Here is an 18,730-nt window from a genome sequence, read left to right as displayed (position 1 = left end):
GCGCTTGCACACCTGCACAAACTCTTGAGCTTCCAAAAGCACGCTTATGCAAGGACACCGGCCCAGAAACTGCTCCACCTCAGAGCGACGTTTCCAACGGTCACCACTCTTTTTATTAATCGTTGTGGCGAAGGGCTCCTGTTTCAAAACGTCTGCTGTAACCCTCCTAATTTTGTCTTTAATAACTTCCCCTTCCTCCGCCTCCTTAATCTACTGCGGCCTGTGCATCCTGTCGCAGCGTCTGTCCCCATGACAACACTCTGTTCTTCCCAAAGAAATAGTCTTTGGAGGATCTCTGGGTTTAGGTAAGGTTGGCAAAGCTGTCTTATAAGCGAACTCTGAAAATTAAACGTACCTCTTAAAAATCAAATTCTTATTCAACAGACACCGATCCTAAATATAGTATTTTAACACAGACATATGCAGAGAGAATAATTCAGCAACTTGCTAGTATTTTTAACATTCATTACAAATGATACATCTGAAACCTACCTTTTATGAACTGAGCCATGAACGCCTATTTTAAGGGGAAGAAAATCCCTTGTGTACAAATTGCTTCATATATTAATTGCCTATTCCTAAACACTTCAAATGAATAGTTACTTCCTGAAGCATTGCTGGGGGCCACATGGGGTTATATGGCTACAACAGGTTATCTGGTCAGTGACTAATGACAAGCACTTGCTTTTTGTTGCAAACAATACTTTGAGTATTTCTTGATGTCATTTTAAATTTTAGTTTTACATTTTTTTTTTTTGGTTTTTCGAGACAGGGTTTCTCTGTGGCTTTGGAGGCTGTCCTGGAACTAGCTCTTATAGACCAGGCTGGTCTCAAACTCACAAAGATCCGCCTGCCTCTGCCTCCTGAGTGCTGGGATTAAAGGTGTTCGCCACCAATGCCCGGCCCTAGTTTTACATTTTATTCATTTACTTATTTGGTGTTTGTGGGGTGTTTGCATACATACTACGGAAGAAGTCAGGGGGCAACCTGACTTCTCCTTCTACCACCGGGATCCCAGGAATCACGCTGACATCTTGAGGTTTGGCAACAGGTGCCTTTAACCACTGAGCCACTCCACCCTCCCAATTTTTCAGACTAATTTTTCTATCTATCTAGTTAAAAGTGGGATTATTACACTAAAATCATAAGATATCTTGTTGTTGGTGGTGGGTTTTTGTTTTTGCTTTTGTTTTTGAGACAGGCTGTCCTGGAACTCACTCTGTAGACCAACCAGGCTGGCCTCGATCTCACAGAGATCCACCTGCCTCTGCCTCCTGAGTGCCCGAATTGAAGGCGAGCACCACCACCGACCAGGCCCATAACTGCTTCTTAAAACAGTTGAACGACCTGTTTGTGGCTGGGCTAGAGGCACCTTGTGGTGATTGTACTCCATTTTATAATTGTTCACTGGGGAGGCTGAGACAGGACCGTAGTCAGTTCCAGACCAGTGTGGGCTGCATATCAAGACCCTGTCTCAATAAAATAAAATCCATTAGTGAAGCTACAAGTTTATCTTCCTTGGAAGGAAGGCAGCAAGAAGTCAGAGGTTCAAGGTCACGGGCGACAGGAGACCTGTAGGTCTCAAAAAGAAAAAAAGAAAAGTTAATTTGCACAGTTAGAAAGACACAGCTGACCTGGCGGTGACGGCACATGCCTTTAGGGAAGCAGAGGCAGGGGGATTACTGAGTTTGAAGGCAGCCTGGTCTGCAGAGTGAGTTCCAGGGCTGCACAGAGAAGCCCTGTCTCAAAAACCCAAGAAAAGAAAGAAAGAAGAGAGAGGAGAGGAGAGAAAGAGAGGGAAAGAGAGAGAGGAGAGAAATAAAAAGAAAGGGAAAGTGGGGAGAGAGGAGAGAAAGAGAGGGAAAGAGGAAGAGAGGAGAGAAAGAGAAAGTGGGGAGAGAGAGAAGGAGAGAGAGACAGAGAAGAGAGGAGAGGAAAGAGGGAAAGAGAGGAGAGAAAGAAAAAGAGAGAAAGGGGGAAGAGACAGACAGGAGACAAAGAGAGGGAAAGAGAAAGAGAAGAGAAAGTGGGGGAGAGGGAGAGAGAAAGACGAGAGAGAGAGAGAGAGAGAGAGAGAGAGAGAGAGAGAGAGAGAGACAGAGACAGAGAGAGACAGAGAGAGACAGAGAGAGACAGAGAGAGACAGAGAGAGACAGAGAGGAGACGAAAGTGAGAGCCCCGCCCCGGGGCAGGAGGCGCGCGCCCGCGGAGCAGAGCCCGGCGGGCGCGCGCGCGGCCGTCCCGCCGGAAGAGCGCGCCTGGCGGGGCTGGGGCGGCGGGAGAGCGGTGCGCGCGGGCGCTCCGGGGTAGCAGCCCCGACCCCGCGCGCCCGCGGCCGGCAGCGATGTGGCGGCTGCGGCTGCTCGTCCTGGGGGTGCTGGCGGCGGGCTCCGCCGAGGCCCAGGCGAACTCCAGCGACGGTGAGCTTCCCGGGCCGCCTGTGCCCCGCGCGCAAGGCCGCAGGCCGCCCGCGTCCGTGCAGCCGTCCCCGGGCCCCCGGGACCCGGTCCTCGCTGCCGGCGCCTCCCGGGGACTGGGAACCGGTCAGAGATAAGTAGCCGGGCTTCCCCTCTCTAGAGGTTCCTCCCGGCAGGGAGCAACCGTGCTTGTAGTTTTCAGGGCATGGATGGAAGCGGCCCCTGAGGTTCACGCCTGTGAGCGCAGCGCCCCCCGAGGGGGCTGCGGCCGGAGGGTTAGGAGTTCGAGGCCAGCCTGGGGCGTGAGAGTCGGGGGCCAAGAGAAACAAGAGCTGAAACCTAACGCCCCGGCCACGGGATAGCCGCGTCTGCCGAGGAGCCCAGGCGTTCCGAGCAGCAGGTGGCTTTGGCACTCCAGCATCTAGATGCTTTAACAAACAGGTGGATTTTGCAGTTTGAGAGGAAAGGGGGGAAAAAAAACGAGCCAGCGATGGGGCTTGAAACTCTAGGCCACGTGAAACGGGTTTAAGCAACTGCTGGGGTCGGGTGGGCGTTAATAGGAAATGGGAAAAGCGCTAATTGTGCCCGGCTGGTGGTCACGTGTGTGTGTGTGTGTGTGTGTGTGTGTGTGTGTGTGTGTGTGTGTGTGTGTGTGTTTCTGGAGAAGTTAAGTACATTCCTTGTTTTGAGCTTGAGACAAGTGCTGAAGACAGCAGTCTTCTGGGTGATGTATGGGATAGATGCTTGTCTCTGAAAAGCCTTGGGTAGACCCGCATTTTAGGAACTTTTCGAACAACTAAGGTCAACGTTGACGAGTGCAAATGTGTGTGTGTTGAATACACACACACACACACACACACACACACACACACCCCGTATTTTCTTGAAGAGAAGCGTTCTTCTCTGGCAGTATGCTAGGTGCTTTAACCCTCAAAGCCCCAGGAGATAACGATCTCCTCTTTGGAGGCTCAGGATACTCACTGGGTGAATAGGTAGCAACACAGGTGTGGCAAATTGCAAGCCCCCCCCCCTAAACTTTCTGGGAAGGTTGCCTTGCCCAGACGGGAGGTGCAGCTCAGTTGGTAGACTGCTTGTTTGTCTAGCATCTAAGATTCCCACCCCCCCAGCCCACAGGAACCCGGTGTGGGGGTTCATGCCTAGAACCCCAGCTTTCAGAAGGCAGAGACAAGAGGATCAGGAGGTCAAAGTCAGATTCAAATACATTCGGATTATGAGGCCAGCCCGGGCTACATGAGACCCTATCTTAGAAAGAACTTTCACAGCATGAGGTTTATATGTAGTCTTTCTGGGAACCCTTGTCTTTGAAACAGCCTTGTGAAGGAGGTGAGAGACTGCAGGGTTTGAGTTTTGGGTTGATCTAGAAAAGCCCCTGAGTCTGGAAAGCGCTGGGTGCGAGACTTTTTTTATTTCTAGTTTGGGGTTTCAATACTTAACATCTAGTTTTTTTTTTTTTAAACACGGACGTCGAGAAAGAAAAGTAGTAAGTTGGCAATTAGTTTTTTTTTTTTTTACACTCTCTCACTTCTGATTACGGCACCATACTGTGGCTGTGCACTGTTCTTTCTGCCCTCCATTAGAATAGTTTTGTGCAGGACTCCTCAGCTCAAACAATTGCTCGAATTCCCTGTAGCCTGGCAGGTGTGGAGACACCGTAGAAGGCTTGTGCTTGTGACCCTCCTGTGAATAGGCTGGGTTGTTATGACGCAACTGGGCAGCCTCTGTAACGTAGAAGGATCTGCCAGACCTCAGGGGGATGAGGGGACCGAGGGCCCAGAGATCCGGCTTGATGCTTAGTGAGGGTTGGGAGAGAGATGGAGCTGAAGCAGCTGCCTCCAGGACAAGCTGGGGGAGGGGGGCAGATCTGCAAGTCACAGCAGCCACCCTCGGAGTTCCAGTCTCTGCTTGCCCGGGTGCCTTCATTTTTGTTTTAGATTCATACCCAGTTGCTCACCCAGCCTTTAAGACTTGTGTACCTTGGGAAGGCTTTGAGCAGGGCCATGGGCCGCCTCCCTGTATAGAGGGACGTGGTCACTTCCTTCCCCACGGAAGGCCATGTGCTCATCGCCGCGTGTCCTTTTTAGTTCCCACATGGACTCTGTGGAATTGAGGACAGGGCCCCGGTCCTTGCAGGTACCAGACGCACGTGTCACCGCTCAACCAGATCCCCGACTCCTGCCCTTTAGTGCTCCGAGCTAATGGCAGTTCATCGGAAGGTAAAGACAGGCAATCCGAAGCTGAGCTCCAGAGGCTGCGGCAGGAGGATTGCCTCCAGTTCCAGGCCAGTGTAGGCTACATGACAAGGCCCTATCTCAAAACAAACCAGCAACCCACAAGCAAATGAGAGCCGTAAGGGACAATTGAGTGTCAGCCCGCTGAAGCAGCTGGGTCTTTTTCGCCCAGAGTGTTCGGACAGAAGAATTAGGAAAGCCAGGCTTTGTCGGCGCTCCTACAGGTGGCTGCTGTGTGTACAGAGGATAAGGAGGGCAGTTCAGAGTTCATTTTAGTACCAGAGCGAAAGAAGGAGTTGGGTGGCTTTACGATGGGGATCTGACTGGGAAAGAGGAAAAGGTGAGGGATGGAAGGTCTTTCTAGAATGGAGTTAGGGGAAGGGAAAAAATTGTCTGATTAAGGATGGAAAGTTCGTGTGAAAATAGAAAGCCCGCCCCTTCTATTCGGATGACAGTTGGGATTTTTTTTTTCTGGTTTTTCGAGACAGGGTTTCTCTGTATTGTTTTGGAGCCTGTCCCGGAACTCGCTCTGTAGACCAGGCTGGCCTCCAACTCACAGAGATCCGCCTGCCTCTGCATCCGGAGTGCTGGGATTAAAGGTGTGCGCCACCAACGCCCAGCTTCAGTTGGGGTGTTTTCAAACTGTCAGACAAAGCAGAGGCACAGAGTACAATCTTGGCCGGGCCTCGGGCTCTGTAGGGCCCTTTGATGTCTTCTCCCCACTCCCAGTCATAAGACATAATTACGCCTGTCAAATGCTTCTGGTGACTCCTTCCCCAGATGCCTTGGAGGTGAAGTTAGGCTATTAACCTGTGCAGGATGTATCTTTGGGTGTGCCTTCCCTTGCCAATCTCTTTTGTGAGAAGAGATGAAATGCATTTTCCAGCCGGGTCTGGTGTCCCGGGCTTGTCTTGACCCAGCCAGCTGTTTGGGAAGCTGAAGCCAAAGGACTGAAGCTTCAAGGCCCACTTGGGCGGGATAGAGTGAGTTCCAGGACAGCGTGGGCAACGTAGGACCTGCCTTGGAATACACATATTAAAGAGGGATGTGGTTTAGTGGCAGACCGTCGCTTAGCGCCTGAGAGGCCCTGGGCTCATTCTGCAGTACCAGAAAACAAATAACAACAAAGCCAAACAATAGGAGATTAAATAACGTGTCTATCATGTATGTGGTAGAAGCTGTTTTGACTTCCTCCTCTGCCTCTCCCCCTCCCCCCTCCCTTCTCTCTCATTCTCTCTCCCCCTCTCCCCTGCCCAGGCCCTCCTGTAGTTATGTCTCACCTCCCCCATTCTTTCAGTGGTATTGGGGATTGAACCCCGAGCAAGCATCTACCACTAAGCTATCCCCAGGGTCCCACCTATCAGTATCTCTCATTGTCACTCTGTGGAAGCCCCCTTATTGCTGTTTATGATAATCCCAGCATCTCTGGGAATGTTCCTCTCCTGTCCCCACTACTTTCTCTGTAGGACCGGTTTGAGAATGCCTGGATATTTTTGGCTGCTCTTTTATTTATTTTTGGTTTTGTTTTGGTTTTTTTTTTTTTTTCTGAGACAGGGTTTCTCTGTATTGTTTTGGACCAGGCTGGCAGAGATCCACCCGCCTCTGCCTCCCTAGTGCTGGGATTAAAGTCATGTGCCACCAACGCCCGGTGGATATTTTTGGCTTCTCTTTTAATTCGAGGCTCTGTGTCTCCAAAGCATTGGTCAGGGAAGCCCAGGGCCCCACTGCGCAGCGTCTGGTGGCTATAAAACCATTTTCCCATGTGTTTGGTGCTCTTGGCAGCCTGGTGGCTACGGTAGCACAGTTCCCTCCCTTTCATAGTGAGAGAACACAGGCCCAGAGGAAACAAATGCGTCGCCTCGGGTCACATAGTTTAGTTTCTGTTGAACAAGCATTTACTGCCAGGCAACTGGTATAGTGCCAGACACTGGATCATCAGATATGACAAAGACCTGTATAGCTAGGAGGGAAACCACCCAAGCTTGGGTTAAAATGTAATCCTCTATACAAATTGTGCAATGGTTCTTGGATGACCAGTCAATCCCACACACAAGGCAGCTCAGTTAAGGATGGAGAGGTGGCCGGGCGGTGGTGGCGCAAGCCTTTAATCCCAGCACTCGGGAGGCAGAGGCAGGAGGATCTCTGTGAGTTCGAGGCCAGCCTGGTCTACAGAGTGAGTTCCAGGATAGCCTCCAAAGCAATACAGAGAAACCCTGTCTCAAAAAACAAAACAAACAAAAAAAAATTGGAGAGTGTATATATGTCTCTCTTATTCACCCAGCATGGTGTTTGCAGTTCTGTTTTCTGTTTTGTTTTTTGATGCAGGGCGTTGTATAGCCCAGGCTAGCCTTGAGCTAACCCACACAGCTGAGGGTGACTTGAACTCCTGGTCCTCGTCCCTCCACCCATCTCCCCATCGTTGGGATTACAGCATCCAACACCTGCTTATGCTTGTTGGGCGTGCTGGTCAAGCCCTCTGTCAACTGAGTTTTAGTCCTGGCCCTTCCCCATGCTGTTTGAACAAGTGTTTGTTCCTAAGTTCATATCTGCAGCTACTGCTAGGGATTTTTATTTAAGTGGTGTGGGAGAGTCTGGGCAGCAGATCACCTCCACGTGAGTGTCACCAACAGCCGGGGTGTATTGTGGTGTCCCGAGGATGAGGAGGACACTTCTGATAACTACAGGGAAGTGACAGAGGAGCTGTGATGGAGAAGAAATAATTTAAGGTATCTGTCCTCGATGCTACAGACGACGTTAAAGCAACAGGACCATAGGCAGTATCTTGCCCTCTTGCCTGGTTCCTGCCACAGGCTGTGGGGGCGTGGCCCTGTGGGGCGGGGCCTCGGGGAAGCATCCTCTCTGAAAAACGCTGTCCACACCAAGCAAGAGTTCTCGTGGTCCCTGGAAGACTAGGTGGAGTTCTTGAGAGCAGAGACTTCAGCTTAAAGTTTCAGGCCTGCTCCCTGGCCAGTCTCTCTGGCTGTTGGTTTTCATTTATGAGTTTTGGACAGGAATACGTACACCTTAGGTGCAGTGTAACTAAGGGCAAAGGTCATCTGTCACTATATAGCAGTAAAAGTCTCACAGTGCGGTAGTCATCGACCTGTATGCTTCCTAGGACACTCTCCCGTAAAACAGAAATATTTTATTTTATTTTGGGGAGTTTTGAGACAGAGTCTCATGTAGTGCAGGCTGGCTCCAAATTCACTGTCTAGAGTCTCATGTAGTGCAGGCTGGCTCCAAATTCACTGTCTAGAGTCTCATGTAGTGCAGGCTGGCTCCAAATTCACTGTCTAGAGTCTCATGTAGTGCAGGCTGGCTCCAAATTCACTGTCTAGCTGAGAGTGATCTTGACCATGAATAGCAATTTTTCTTTTCCTTTTTTTTTTTAAAGATTTGTTTATTTATTGTTATACAGTGTTCTGTCTGCATGCATGCCTGCAGACCAGATGAGGGCATCAGATCTCATTACAGATGGTTGTGAGCCACCATGTGGTTGCTGGGAATTGAACTCAGGACCTCTTGGAAGAGCAGCCAGTGCTCTTAACCGCTGAGACATCTCTCCAGCCCCTATAGCATCTTTCCTTAACTTATTTTTTCCTACTAAAATAGATGTGAGTATATTCCTCAATAGATGTGTTTACTGATTATGGTATGCATGCACAATGGGATACTAAATAGCTTTGGAAAGGGCCGAGGTAGAATCACCCTTCCCCTCAGTGTTGGTGTGGAGCCCAGGGTCTCACACCTGTGTCACAGATGCTCTGTCACTGCAATACAGCTTCTGCCCCTGAATTGTCACTATGGACAGACAGAAGTCTAAAGCCTGGTAAGTGGGCTGTCAAACATCAAACATTTGCTTATCTTTCTTCTTGCATGTATATGGAAATAAGCATTATACATCTTTTTTTTGGTTTTTCGAGACAGGGTTTCTCTGTATTGTTTTGGAGGCTGTCCTGGAACTCACTCTGTAGACCAGGCTGGCCTCGAACTCACAGAGCTCCGCCTGCCTCTGCCTCCCGAGGACTGGGATTAAAGGCATGCACCACCAACACCTGGCTGCATTATACATCTGGATACCAAGCCTTAAGCACAGAGTTGGCCTCCATACCCACGAGCAGATTGAATCAGCTGCGGAGTGAAAGCAGCATTTTAAAAGTGTGTCTGTACTGAATGTGGACAGATTTTTTGTTTCATGTCGTTGTTCTCTTAACAATATAACAATATAACAATGTAGCACTTACGTTAGGTGTGTGAACAGCTCACAGATAAATTATGTGCGTGGATGTGTGTCTGTGCGAGTGTGTGCATGCATGCAAGCAGGTGTACAAAGAAGTCAGGAGCAGGCCACGTGTCCTGCTCGATTGCTCTCTGCCTTGTTCTGTTGAGACGGGGTCTCTCCCTGAACTTGGAGCTACACTGGTGGCTGGAAAACCACAGTGATCTTCCTGTCTCTGCTCTCTGTAGCATAGAAATTTCAAGTGTATGTGGCTGTGCCTGCCTTTCTTATGTGGGTGCTGGGATTTGAACTCAGATCCCCCTGCTTGCTCAACAAGTGCTCTCAGCCACTGAGCCATCTCTTAAGTCTCCTACGGCAGGTACCATTGCATGTGAGGGGCTGGTAGTTTGGAGAGTTTGGGACCTGTGTGCTGTGGATGCTGCGGGGTGGTGGCACCCTTACCAGAGTGACAACTGGGCATGCGTGTCTGCAGTAGAGGGGTGCTGAGCGTGTCCCCATATTGTTTAGTGAGATTTGAACATAGCTTTTTCTTTTTTTGGTGTTTTGTTGTTCTAATGTATTTTTGTTGTTTCAACGACTTTAAAATGTAGACTCAGGCAGAACTTGAGTCTTGAGGCCATCAAAGCTGGAAGCTTTTGCCAAATCATGACATTTCCTTCTGATTAAGAACACTTTGAAACTTGAAAAAGATGTGTAAAGAAAGCCCCTTGACATGCTGAAAAGGAAACGGGTGGGGTGGGGGTCTAGGATACTTTATTAAATACAGAAATCACTTACAGGGGAAGCTGGGAAGCGCTCTGCTCTCCAAAGCACAGCCAGCATCCAAGAGAGATTTTACTTTCTCTTTCTCTTGCCTTTCCCACGGCCCTCTGTCCACGCCCGTTTGGGGCGTGGACAGTATCTCGGGTTTGTGAGCTCTCCCCTACACATGTACTCTCAGTGATGACATCACTCATCAGGTTATCAGTGTTCATCCCAACGGTGAGAATGAGACCACTACACCAATTTAAACCAGATTTGAAGCAAGCTGGATTTTTACTGGCGTGCACCCAAGAGCTGGCCCCAGCTGCCTCCTAAGCTGGGCTAAAGAGAACAGCAGCAAGTCCATCTCTTGGGCCCCTTTTAAGGAGTAAAATCATGAGTACCAATGGGGCAATAAGGAAATATAAACAAATCTGTAAAAAAAAAATCATGTGGTCACCAAGTGATTAGCGAGGGGTGAGGAGGGTCAGGGAGCGATAGGGTATTCTCAAAAACAAATCCAGGTCTTGGGGTGGGGAAGGTCAGGCTTTAGGAAACAAAGAACAACTCAACTCTCACAGTAAATAGAAACTTATTTTTGAAAAATACAGCGTAATGGTTCCTGTCTTTAAAATGGAGTCAGGCAGGCTCCTCAGTCAGCTCCCGGTTGTTTAATCATTTTAATTACTGCACTCCTATATTTCTTTTCTGAAGATTCTATTTTATTGTGTATAGGTGTTTTGCCTGCATGTGCATCTGTGCTCGGTACCTAGTGCTCTGGGTGGGTCAGAAAAGGGTCTCCCTGGAACTGGATACAGGCAGTTGAGAGCTGCCACGTGGGTTCTGGAGACTGAACCTGGGTCCCCTGGAAGAGCGGACAGTGCTCTTAACTGCCGAGCCTTTGGTCTGTGGCTCTGCACTGTCCTTCTGGTATGTTGGTATCTTGGAGATCATGGACTGAAGAGCATTAAGTTGACCACCAACATATCTCTAGAGGTGGCTGTAGTCTCTTCCAGGGCCTTCTGAGCTGTTCTGGCTCAGAGTCTGTGTCATGGGAAACAGCAAGGACCAGCGGAACATCTTCTGGATCACATTAGGGGCCCCAGAGATGGTGGCAGGCACCTCGGAGGGATGAGCTGTAATGAATTTGCTACAAGTTTTAGGCGCAGACGGAGTGATTTTATAAGTACTTGCTGATACTTGTCAAATGGAGAAAATGAGGGAGGGTGTGTGTGTGTATGTGTGTGTGTGTGTGTGTGTGTGTGTGTGTGTGTGTGTGTGTGTGTGTGGTGTGTTGGTGGTAGTGGGGAATGAAACCAGAAAATGGAGGACAGAAATGAGCCAAGGGCTCCTTGCACAGTGAAACATTAGTGATGCCCGAGGGCCAGCAAAATTGACCCCACTGCAGCAGACAGGCCAGAAAGCACATTTGTGTTTCTTTTTAAGATTATTTATTTATTATGCATACAGTGTTCTGGCATGCACGCCAGAAGAGGGTATGGGATCTCATTATAGATGGTTGTGAGCTGCCATGTGGTTGCTGGGAATTGAACTCAGGACCTCTGAAAGACTAGCCAGTGTTCTTAACCACTGAGCCATCTCTCCAGCCTGCATATTTATGTTCTTAAGACAGGCTCATTTTAAAAAGCGAATTAAGTCCTTTGTCATTTTCACACATGGGTTTGGAAGTACCTGTTGGAGACTGATGGGCTCAGTAGTGGGCTCACAGCTGAAGACAGTGACAGCCCTAGAATGTATCGTTAGAATGTATCATTAGTTAGAATGTATCGTTAGAATGTATCATTAGTTAGAATGTATCATTAGTTAGTTATAGTTCTGCAGAAAGGGTAGGGCCCCAGAACCCCTCTCCTATCCGTGACCGTTGACAGGGCTAATCATGTCAACCATGGCTGCTGTGGATTGAGGCTTGCGATGTCTGTGTCTCCTTGTCTTCACACCCCACCCAGACGGTGACAGCTTTTTTTTTGTTTTTTGAGACAGGGTTTCTCTGCATTGTTTTGGAGGCTGTCCTGGAACTAGCTCTGTAGACCAGGCTGGCCTCGAACTCACAGAGATCCGCCTGCCTCTGCCTCCCAAGTGCTGGGATTAAAGGCGTGCGCCACCAACGCCCGGCTCGGCGACAGCTTCTTGATCTGCAGCTCAGACGGGCCTTGCGCTTACGCAGACCCCTCTGCTTTAGCCTCCCAAGGGCTGAGATAACAGGCACGCACCACCGTACCTGGCTCTCAGAGGGGTTTTCTGAGATTTAATTAGCATTGTATGTTTTTTTTAAATGAATGGGATTTGCATAAATTGATACTAGAGACATAATACTGTAATGAGAAAAATTTTCCCATTGCAGGTTTTCTCGAGTTTTCTGTGGGAAAATTTACGTACTTTCTGCTCAGCCGGCCCTTTCCACGGGAGGCCATCCTGCGCCACATTTCAAGCAATGTGACCTTCCTTCTTTTCCAAATACACTCACAGTATCAGAACACCACCATTTCATTTACTAAGGTAAGTACAAAGGATTATCCCAGTAGGGAGACCATCGTATATTTCTCCAGCCTGCTGGGAGACCTTTTCTTTAAGACAATAATAGTGCTATAATAATGTGTGTTAGACTCTGATGTCTGTTTGTGTGTGGGCCTGGTCTCCAGCAAGGCCCAGCCATCTGTAGTCACAGGCTATAATTGCCTAGCGTTATCTTGGTTCACAGTCTGAACTGCATAGGGTTGTAGAAATAACTGTGTGTGAAAAGCAGTGTTCTTTCTCTCTCCCGTGTCTGGTTTTGGTTGTCGAGGCAATGGGTCCTTTGTGGCTACTCTTAACCCCTCCCTTTGAGGCTTGCCAAGTTGAAACTCACCTGGTTCGTTTCCCCTTCCTGTTCTCTCAGCTTAGGGGAGCATTCTGTCTGAAGGCAGGAGGGTTAAGGGATTAAGGGCGGCTTCAGCTGCACAGTGAGGCTGAGATTACCTGGCCTACGTGGACCTTATCTTAAAGGAAAAGGTCTCCCAGCAGGCTGGAGAAATAGCTCAGTGGTTAAAGACCACCACCGGCTGCTTTTGCAGATGACCCCGGTTTGTTTCCCCCTGGTGGTGGCTCCCATTCATCCCTAATACCACTTTCAGAGGCTCTGATGCCCTCCTCTGGCTTCCACAGGTACCAGGCACACTTGTGGTGTTCAGAAATGCATGCCGGCAAAAAGTATTCATACACACAAAATAATAATAAGTAACTAAATAAATCTTTAAATCAAAAGCTCTTTGTAAACTGAACTCTTTGGGGCCAAAGCTCCTGTTTTGTCTTGTTAGCCTCAGAACCTGACAGAATAAACCTTAATTCAGTTGAACTGTAGTGCTTGAAAAATTCAATGTACAATTCCTGTTCCTCCTCCCACCCCATCAAGCTAGGAATGAAACCCAGGCCATGACACTTGATAGACAAGTGCCTTCCCCCTGGTCTACACCCTGTCCCTTAGTGTATTAGGAAAAGGAAACGGAGGGCCAAGGAGAGAACTCAGTCTATAGGGCCTGAGTTTGATCTCTAGCACCCCATCAAAACAAAACAAAAATCCAGCCAGACCCGGTGTGAGTTTGTTACCCCAGCACCGAGGAGGTAGGAACAGGGCTCACTGGCTAGTCGGTCTAGCCAGTCAGTGAGTCCCAGGCACAGGGAGAGACCTGGTCTTGAACAATAAGCTGGAGGGGACGGAGAGATGGCTCAGCGGTTAAGAGTACTTGTTCTTGGAGAGGACCTGGGTCAGTTCCCAGGATTCATGTCCATCTTTAAGTCCGGTCTCAGGAGATCTGAAACCCTCTTTTGACTCCTGAGGGCCACAAGCCCACACATAGTACACATACATACATGCAGCAAGCCACACATACATAAAATGAAACAAATAATAAATCTAAGATACATAAACTAGTTGAAGTAATAAATTGGAGAGGGATAAAGGGTTGGCATGCGCACATGCTCACACTTGCACACACATAAGACACTTAGCGGCCGTAACTGGGAGATGTTCGTGACACAGCCTTGACGGGGGAAGTCCTGTGTATATGTCAATAAAGCACTGTTGGCTAATAGGGAGCCAAGATAGGTGGAACTAGGAGTCCAGGAGGACTCTGGGAAGGAGAAAGACAGAGAGTCAAGATGTAACGCCATGGGGTAGGAAGCCTGGAAACCTCTCCGGTAAGAGACATACTTAGATTAGCAATTATGGGATAAATACTTACGTCAGAGCTAGCCAGTAAGAAACAAGCAAGGCCAACAGCTTCATAATTAATATAGCCTCCTGTGTGTTTATTTGGGACTGATGTGGCTCTGGAACCAGGCTGGCGGAAAGGATTTCTCTTTACACAGCCTTACCAGTAAGATAACACCCCTATAAAGCAGCCCCTCACAAGAGCGCTTTCCTCGCTCTGCTGTGTTTATAGACCCTAAAACCTGTCGTATTTCGTCCCAGCAGTTCCTGTTGACTGAGGCAATGGTATGTATTGCTAAACTTTTATTTTTTTTATTTTGTACAAATGAATTGTCAGCATACCTCTTTGTGTACCTCATGTGGGCCTGGTACCTTTATAGACCAGAAGAGGGTATCAGGTCCCCCAGAACTGGAGTTACAGACGGTTGTGAGCCGTCGTGTGAACATTGGGAGGGGAGCGCAGCTCTTTTGGAAGAGCAACCAGGGCTCATAGCTGCTGAACCGTCTCCAGCCCTCAGTGACACTGTGTTTCAGGGAGTTCTCCTGTATGCATAGAGATGAAAACTCTTTAAGTAGATTTTTTTTTCTTTTTGTTCTGAGCGGTTTGGAGAGGGCTGTACGCACGGGATAGCTCCGCAGTGCGTGCCATTTCTCAGTTCTGTCTTCACGGTGGCTCTTCTTCCCAAATGCAGACTCTCCTTCCCGGCACCACGAGAACAGGCAACGACCAAGGGCTGGTTTTCATGCTTAGACCGGAGCAGACTGTGTGCACTTGGTATTTGGAGACAAAAGATGCCAAGCCTGTCCAAAATGTGGCCATTCCACTCTTCTACTCAGAAAGAGGTAATTTCCTGTCTGAGTTCATCTGTGGGATATGAGCTTCGTTTGTGGAAACCCAAGGAGAAGTAGTCTGGTAAAATCGTTTATTTAACAGGAGTGTTTCAGTGCAAGAGAGGCAGAGAAAGCAGCATCAGAACCAGCCGTTCATAGCTACGTGTTATTCTAGGCAGTGGCGGCAGCACGATCATCCTAACGAAGGTGCGGGTCTGGAGAGCTAGGCGTGTGTGTCTAGAGTCCTAGCGTCGGAGAGCAGAAAGCCTTGAGCGATTGCATGTTTGAGCGCCGAGGTGTGTTCAGAGGAAGCACGGGGAGTTTGGGCAGAGGAGCGCTGTAGTCTGTTTCATCTTTAGAAAGCTGACCATAGAGGGACTGATGCCGTAGCGTGGTCGGTCAGTGTCTGCCCAGCGTGCACGATACCCTGGGTGCCGGTTGTTTGCCTGTAATCCAGCATGGGGGAGGCAGGGGCAAGAGGACTGAGTTCAGAGTCGGCTCCATGGCGGGTTGAAGCCAGCCTGAGCTACATGGAGAAGAAAGAGCGGAGTCGGGACTGGGTACGGCCGCTTTGAGGACGACAGTCTGAACACCGTCCTGAGCTGGGGCTGGGCGAGCTGGGGCTGGGCGAGCTGGGGCTGGGCGAGCTGGGGCTGGGCGAGCTGGGGCTGGGCGAGCTGGGGCTGGGCGAGCTGGGGCTGGGCTGGTGGGACCGATGCTGCCCCTGCGCACCATCAGAGAGGGGACCGGGCAGAGATTGTGCTACACATAGGTTTCGATATGGGGCTGCTTGGGGACCTGGCTCCTTTAGGGGTGGCACGGAGTCAGTAGTGACTTCTGTAAGGGGCACAGTGAGTCTGAGGTGCTTGTGGGACATCTGATTGGAAGCTCAGAGTTGGCGGTTACAGTACAGACCTGGGGTAAAGAGTGAGGGCCACGCGTGGGATTGTTCACGCAGGAACTGAGAGGGGGGTGATTTGATTGATTGTCTCCACCGTACTGGGGTGGCGATTGTTGGTATTCAGGCATCTGGACTGGCCTGTCCTTGGGATTCTGAAAGGATATGACCTCAGCTGCAGCCACTGAGAGCACCACCTGTGCACATTCACTGTGTTCCCTTTTAAAAGGGCCCGTCTACCTCCTCCTCCCAAACTTTCCCCTCTCCCTCTCCCTGTCTCTCTCTCTCCTCTCCCGCTCTTTCCTCTCCCCCGCTGCTCCTGTCCACCCAGAGGCTGTTTCTCCCCTCTTCCTTCCCCCCTTTTATGATCCCTCTCCCTAATAAAAGACCACTCTGCTTGAAGTCTGTCGCATGACGTCTTTCTCTCATGGGCCACTTTTCTTTTAAGATTTATTTATTTATCACATATACAGTGTTCTGCCTGCATGCCAGAAGAGGGCACCAGATCTCATTACAGATGGCTGTGAGCCGTCATGTGGTTGCTGGGAATTGAACTCAGGGCCCCTGGAAGAGCAGCCAGTGTTCTTAACTTCTGAGCCGCCTCTCCAGCCCGCACTACTTTTCCTAAATTACAACAGTGGTAACCACAGAGGTGTAGGCACAGTGCTGAGGAGATCTCTAGAGGTAGGAGGGACACCTGAGCCGGGAGTGGTGCATAGAAAATTCCAGAAAAGTTCAGAGAGGTCCATGACTTGCGGTGTCTGAGTGACAGAGGGGTTGGCGTGTCAGGGCGTTCTTTTGATAGTATGGGGATGGGACCCAGGTCCCAGCAGCAGCTAAGTAAGGGTGGGGTGAGGGAATTCAGACTGTTGGAGTGTGGGAACGAGTCTGGGGAACAGCTGTGTTTAGGGTGCGCACAGCCCCGGGTTCGAAAAGGACACTCTGGGGGGAAGGGGATAAGGGGGGAGCTGCACGCTTCCAAACATCAGTCATGATACAGCAGAAATGCTGGGCACTGACGTGTCGCTATCTAGGAAGTTCTTGTGCAGGACGCTTCCTGGAACGTGACGAGGATTCTTGGGTTGCTAATCTCACCATTTCTCATCCAGATCCCATTCCTGGAGGCTGCAATTTGGAGTTTGACCTAGATATTGATCCCAACATTTACTTGGACTATAATTTTTTTGAAACAACTATCAAGTTTGCTCCAGCAAACCTAGGCTATGCAAGGTACAGCTGCCGAAACCCCTCTCAGGGTACTCAGGACCGTCCAGCCCACTGCCTCAGCCCATCATTTTCTTTAGTAAAGCTGAATTGTTTTTTTGTTTGGGGGGGGGATGTTGGTATAACTTAAACCTCAGTGCTAATATTTGAGCTGTTGTTTATACTGAATCATCTCCTTAATACTTCTGCATTCTTTATTTGAAGACACAGGTGTGATGTGAGCTTGGAAGTTCATCTTAGTTTTCTTTTTTTAAAGATTTGTTTTTTTGGTTTTTGGTTTTTCAAGACAGGGTTTCTCTGTATTGTTTTGGAGGCTGTCCTGGAACTCGCTTGGTAGTCCAGGCTGGTCTCGAACTCACAGAGATCTGCCTGCTTCTGCCTCCTGAGTGCTGGGACTAAAGGCATGCGCCACTACCGCCTGGCTGTTTTTATCATTTTTAAGTGTTGTGTGTATGTGTGTCTGTGTGGATGTGTGCACATGAGTACAGGTCCCTGTAAAGGCCACAGGCACCGGGTGTCCTGGTGTAGCAGGCTTTCTTTTAGGCCACCAAGCAACTCCCAGATCATGACACAGAGTTATTATTAGTTATGAATGCTCAGCCTAATCTTAGCTCTTACTTTAATCCTTTTCTCTATCGATTTTTTTTTTCTTGAGACAGGGTTTCTCTGTGGCTTTGGAGCCTATCCTGGAACTCACTCTGTAGACCAGGCTGGTCTCGAACTCACAGAGATCTGCCTGCCTCTGCCTCCCGAGTGCTGGCTGTATCTATGTTTTATCTCAGGGCTTTTTTTTTCCTCCCTCCCTCCCTCTCTCCCTTCCTCCCTGCTTCCCTCCCTGCTTCCCTCCCTGCTTCCCTCCCTGCTTCCCTCCCTGCTTCCCTCCCTGCTTCCCTCCCTGCTTCCCTCCCTCCCTCCCTCCCTCCCTCCCTCCCTCCCTCCCTCCCTCCCTCCCTCCCTCCCTCCCTCCCTCCCTCCCTATATGTCCCACTCTGTGTCTGCTGACTGGCGGCTGGCTGGCTAGCCCCTGGCATCTCCCTCTCGAGCCCAGATTCCTCCTCCTCCTTCCTCTTTCTTCCTGTCAGCTTCTCCTGTCCCTGTACTGCCCTGCTGTTAACCCTTCAGATCTTAATTACACCAATCAAATGCCTTAGACAGACAAGTGAAAAGCAACACATCTTTATATAACTAAATAAATGCAGCATGAATAAAAGCAACAGAATGCAGCACACCTCTACACAGTTAGAGTAATATTCCGCAGCGTAAGCTAATGTAACACAGCTTTACACCACACCCTGGAACTGGAGTCACAGGAGGTTGTGAGCTGCCGAGCATGGGTCCTGGGACTAAGCTTGGTCCTGTGTAAGGGAAGCGTGTGTGTGCTTAACCGCCGAACCCTCTTTCCAGCCCTATCTGGAAAGTTTTCTCAGAGCATCTAAATATAGAAGACATTCCATAGCCCTAAATTCTTACACCTTATGAGGATTTAGTTTTTCGAAAGTCTGCCTCAGTTTCCGCTTGTAATAGCAAGGATGGATTAAAAGCCCTATGCCCGCCTTCCCCCACCCCCCACAGTACTGACTGTTACTTAATCTTGATATGCTTACGAAAAAGCAGTTTTTATTTTACAGATATTCTCTGGGGGGGCCTTTGAGGTTAGACTCCCTCTTCTGGACTCCATGGGTACCCACACTCACAGGTATACACACACACACACACACACACACACACACACACACACACTTAACCACATGATCCAGTGTCATCTGGGCCAGCCCACTTCAGAATCTGCTTTTCTTTCAACTATACCAGTGCACGGGCTCGTGTGTGTGTGTGTGTGTGTGTGTGTGTGTGTGTGTGTGTGTGTGTGTGTGTGTGAGAGAGAGAGAGAGAGAGGGAGAGAGAGAGTGTGTGTGTGTGTGTGTG

General features: G+C 49.4%; 1 protein-coding gene across 2 annotated transcripts in view; it reads left to right on the top strand.

Annotated features, from left to right (window-relative positions):
• The first annotated feature begins 2,256 nt into the window (after positions 1-2,256).
• The window catches only part of Tm7sf3 (transmembrane 7 superfamily member 3), a 36,251-nt gene continuing 19,777 nt past the window's right edge, over positions 2,257-18,730 (top strand). Inside the window, exons 1-4 of one of the 2 annotated variants that reach the window (XM_040743617.1) lie at positions 2,257-2,420; positions 12,010-12,164; positions 14,547-14,697; positions 16,693-16,813. In XM_040743617.1, the coding sequence (XP_040599551.1) occupies positions 2,345-2,420; positions 12,010-12,164; positions 14,547-14,697; positions 16,693-16,813 (503 nt within the window). In that variant the 5' untranslated portion in view covers positions 2,257-2,344. The remainder of the gene's footprint in view (positions 2,421-12,009; positions 12,165-14,546; positions 14,698-16,692; positions 16,814-18,730) is intronic. The other variant, XM_040743616.1, reaches the window with a different exon arrangement.

This window comes from Mesocricetus auratus, unplaced genomic scaffold (genome assembly GCF_017639785.1).
Source record: "Mesocricetus auratus isolate SY011 unplaced genomic scaffold, BCM_Maur_2.0 Super-Scaffold_100001, whole genome shotgun sequence".
NCBI lineage: Eukaryota > Metazoa > Chordata > Mammalia > Rodentia > Cricetidae > Mesocricetus > Mesocricetus auratus.
The sequence above is the reverse complement of the archived record's forward strand: the minus strand, read 5'-3'. Positions and strand labels throughout refer to the sequence as shown.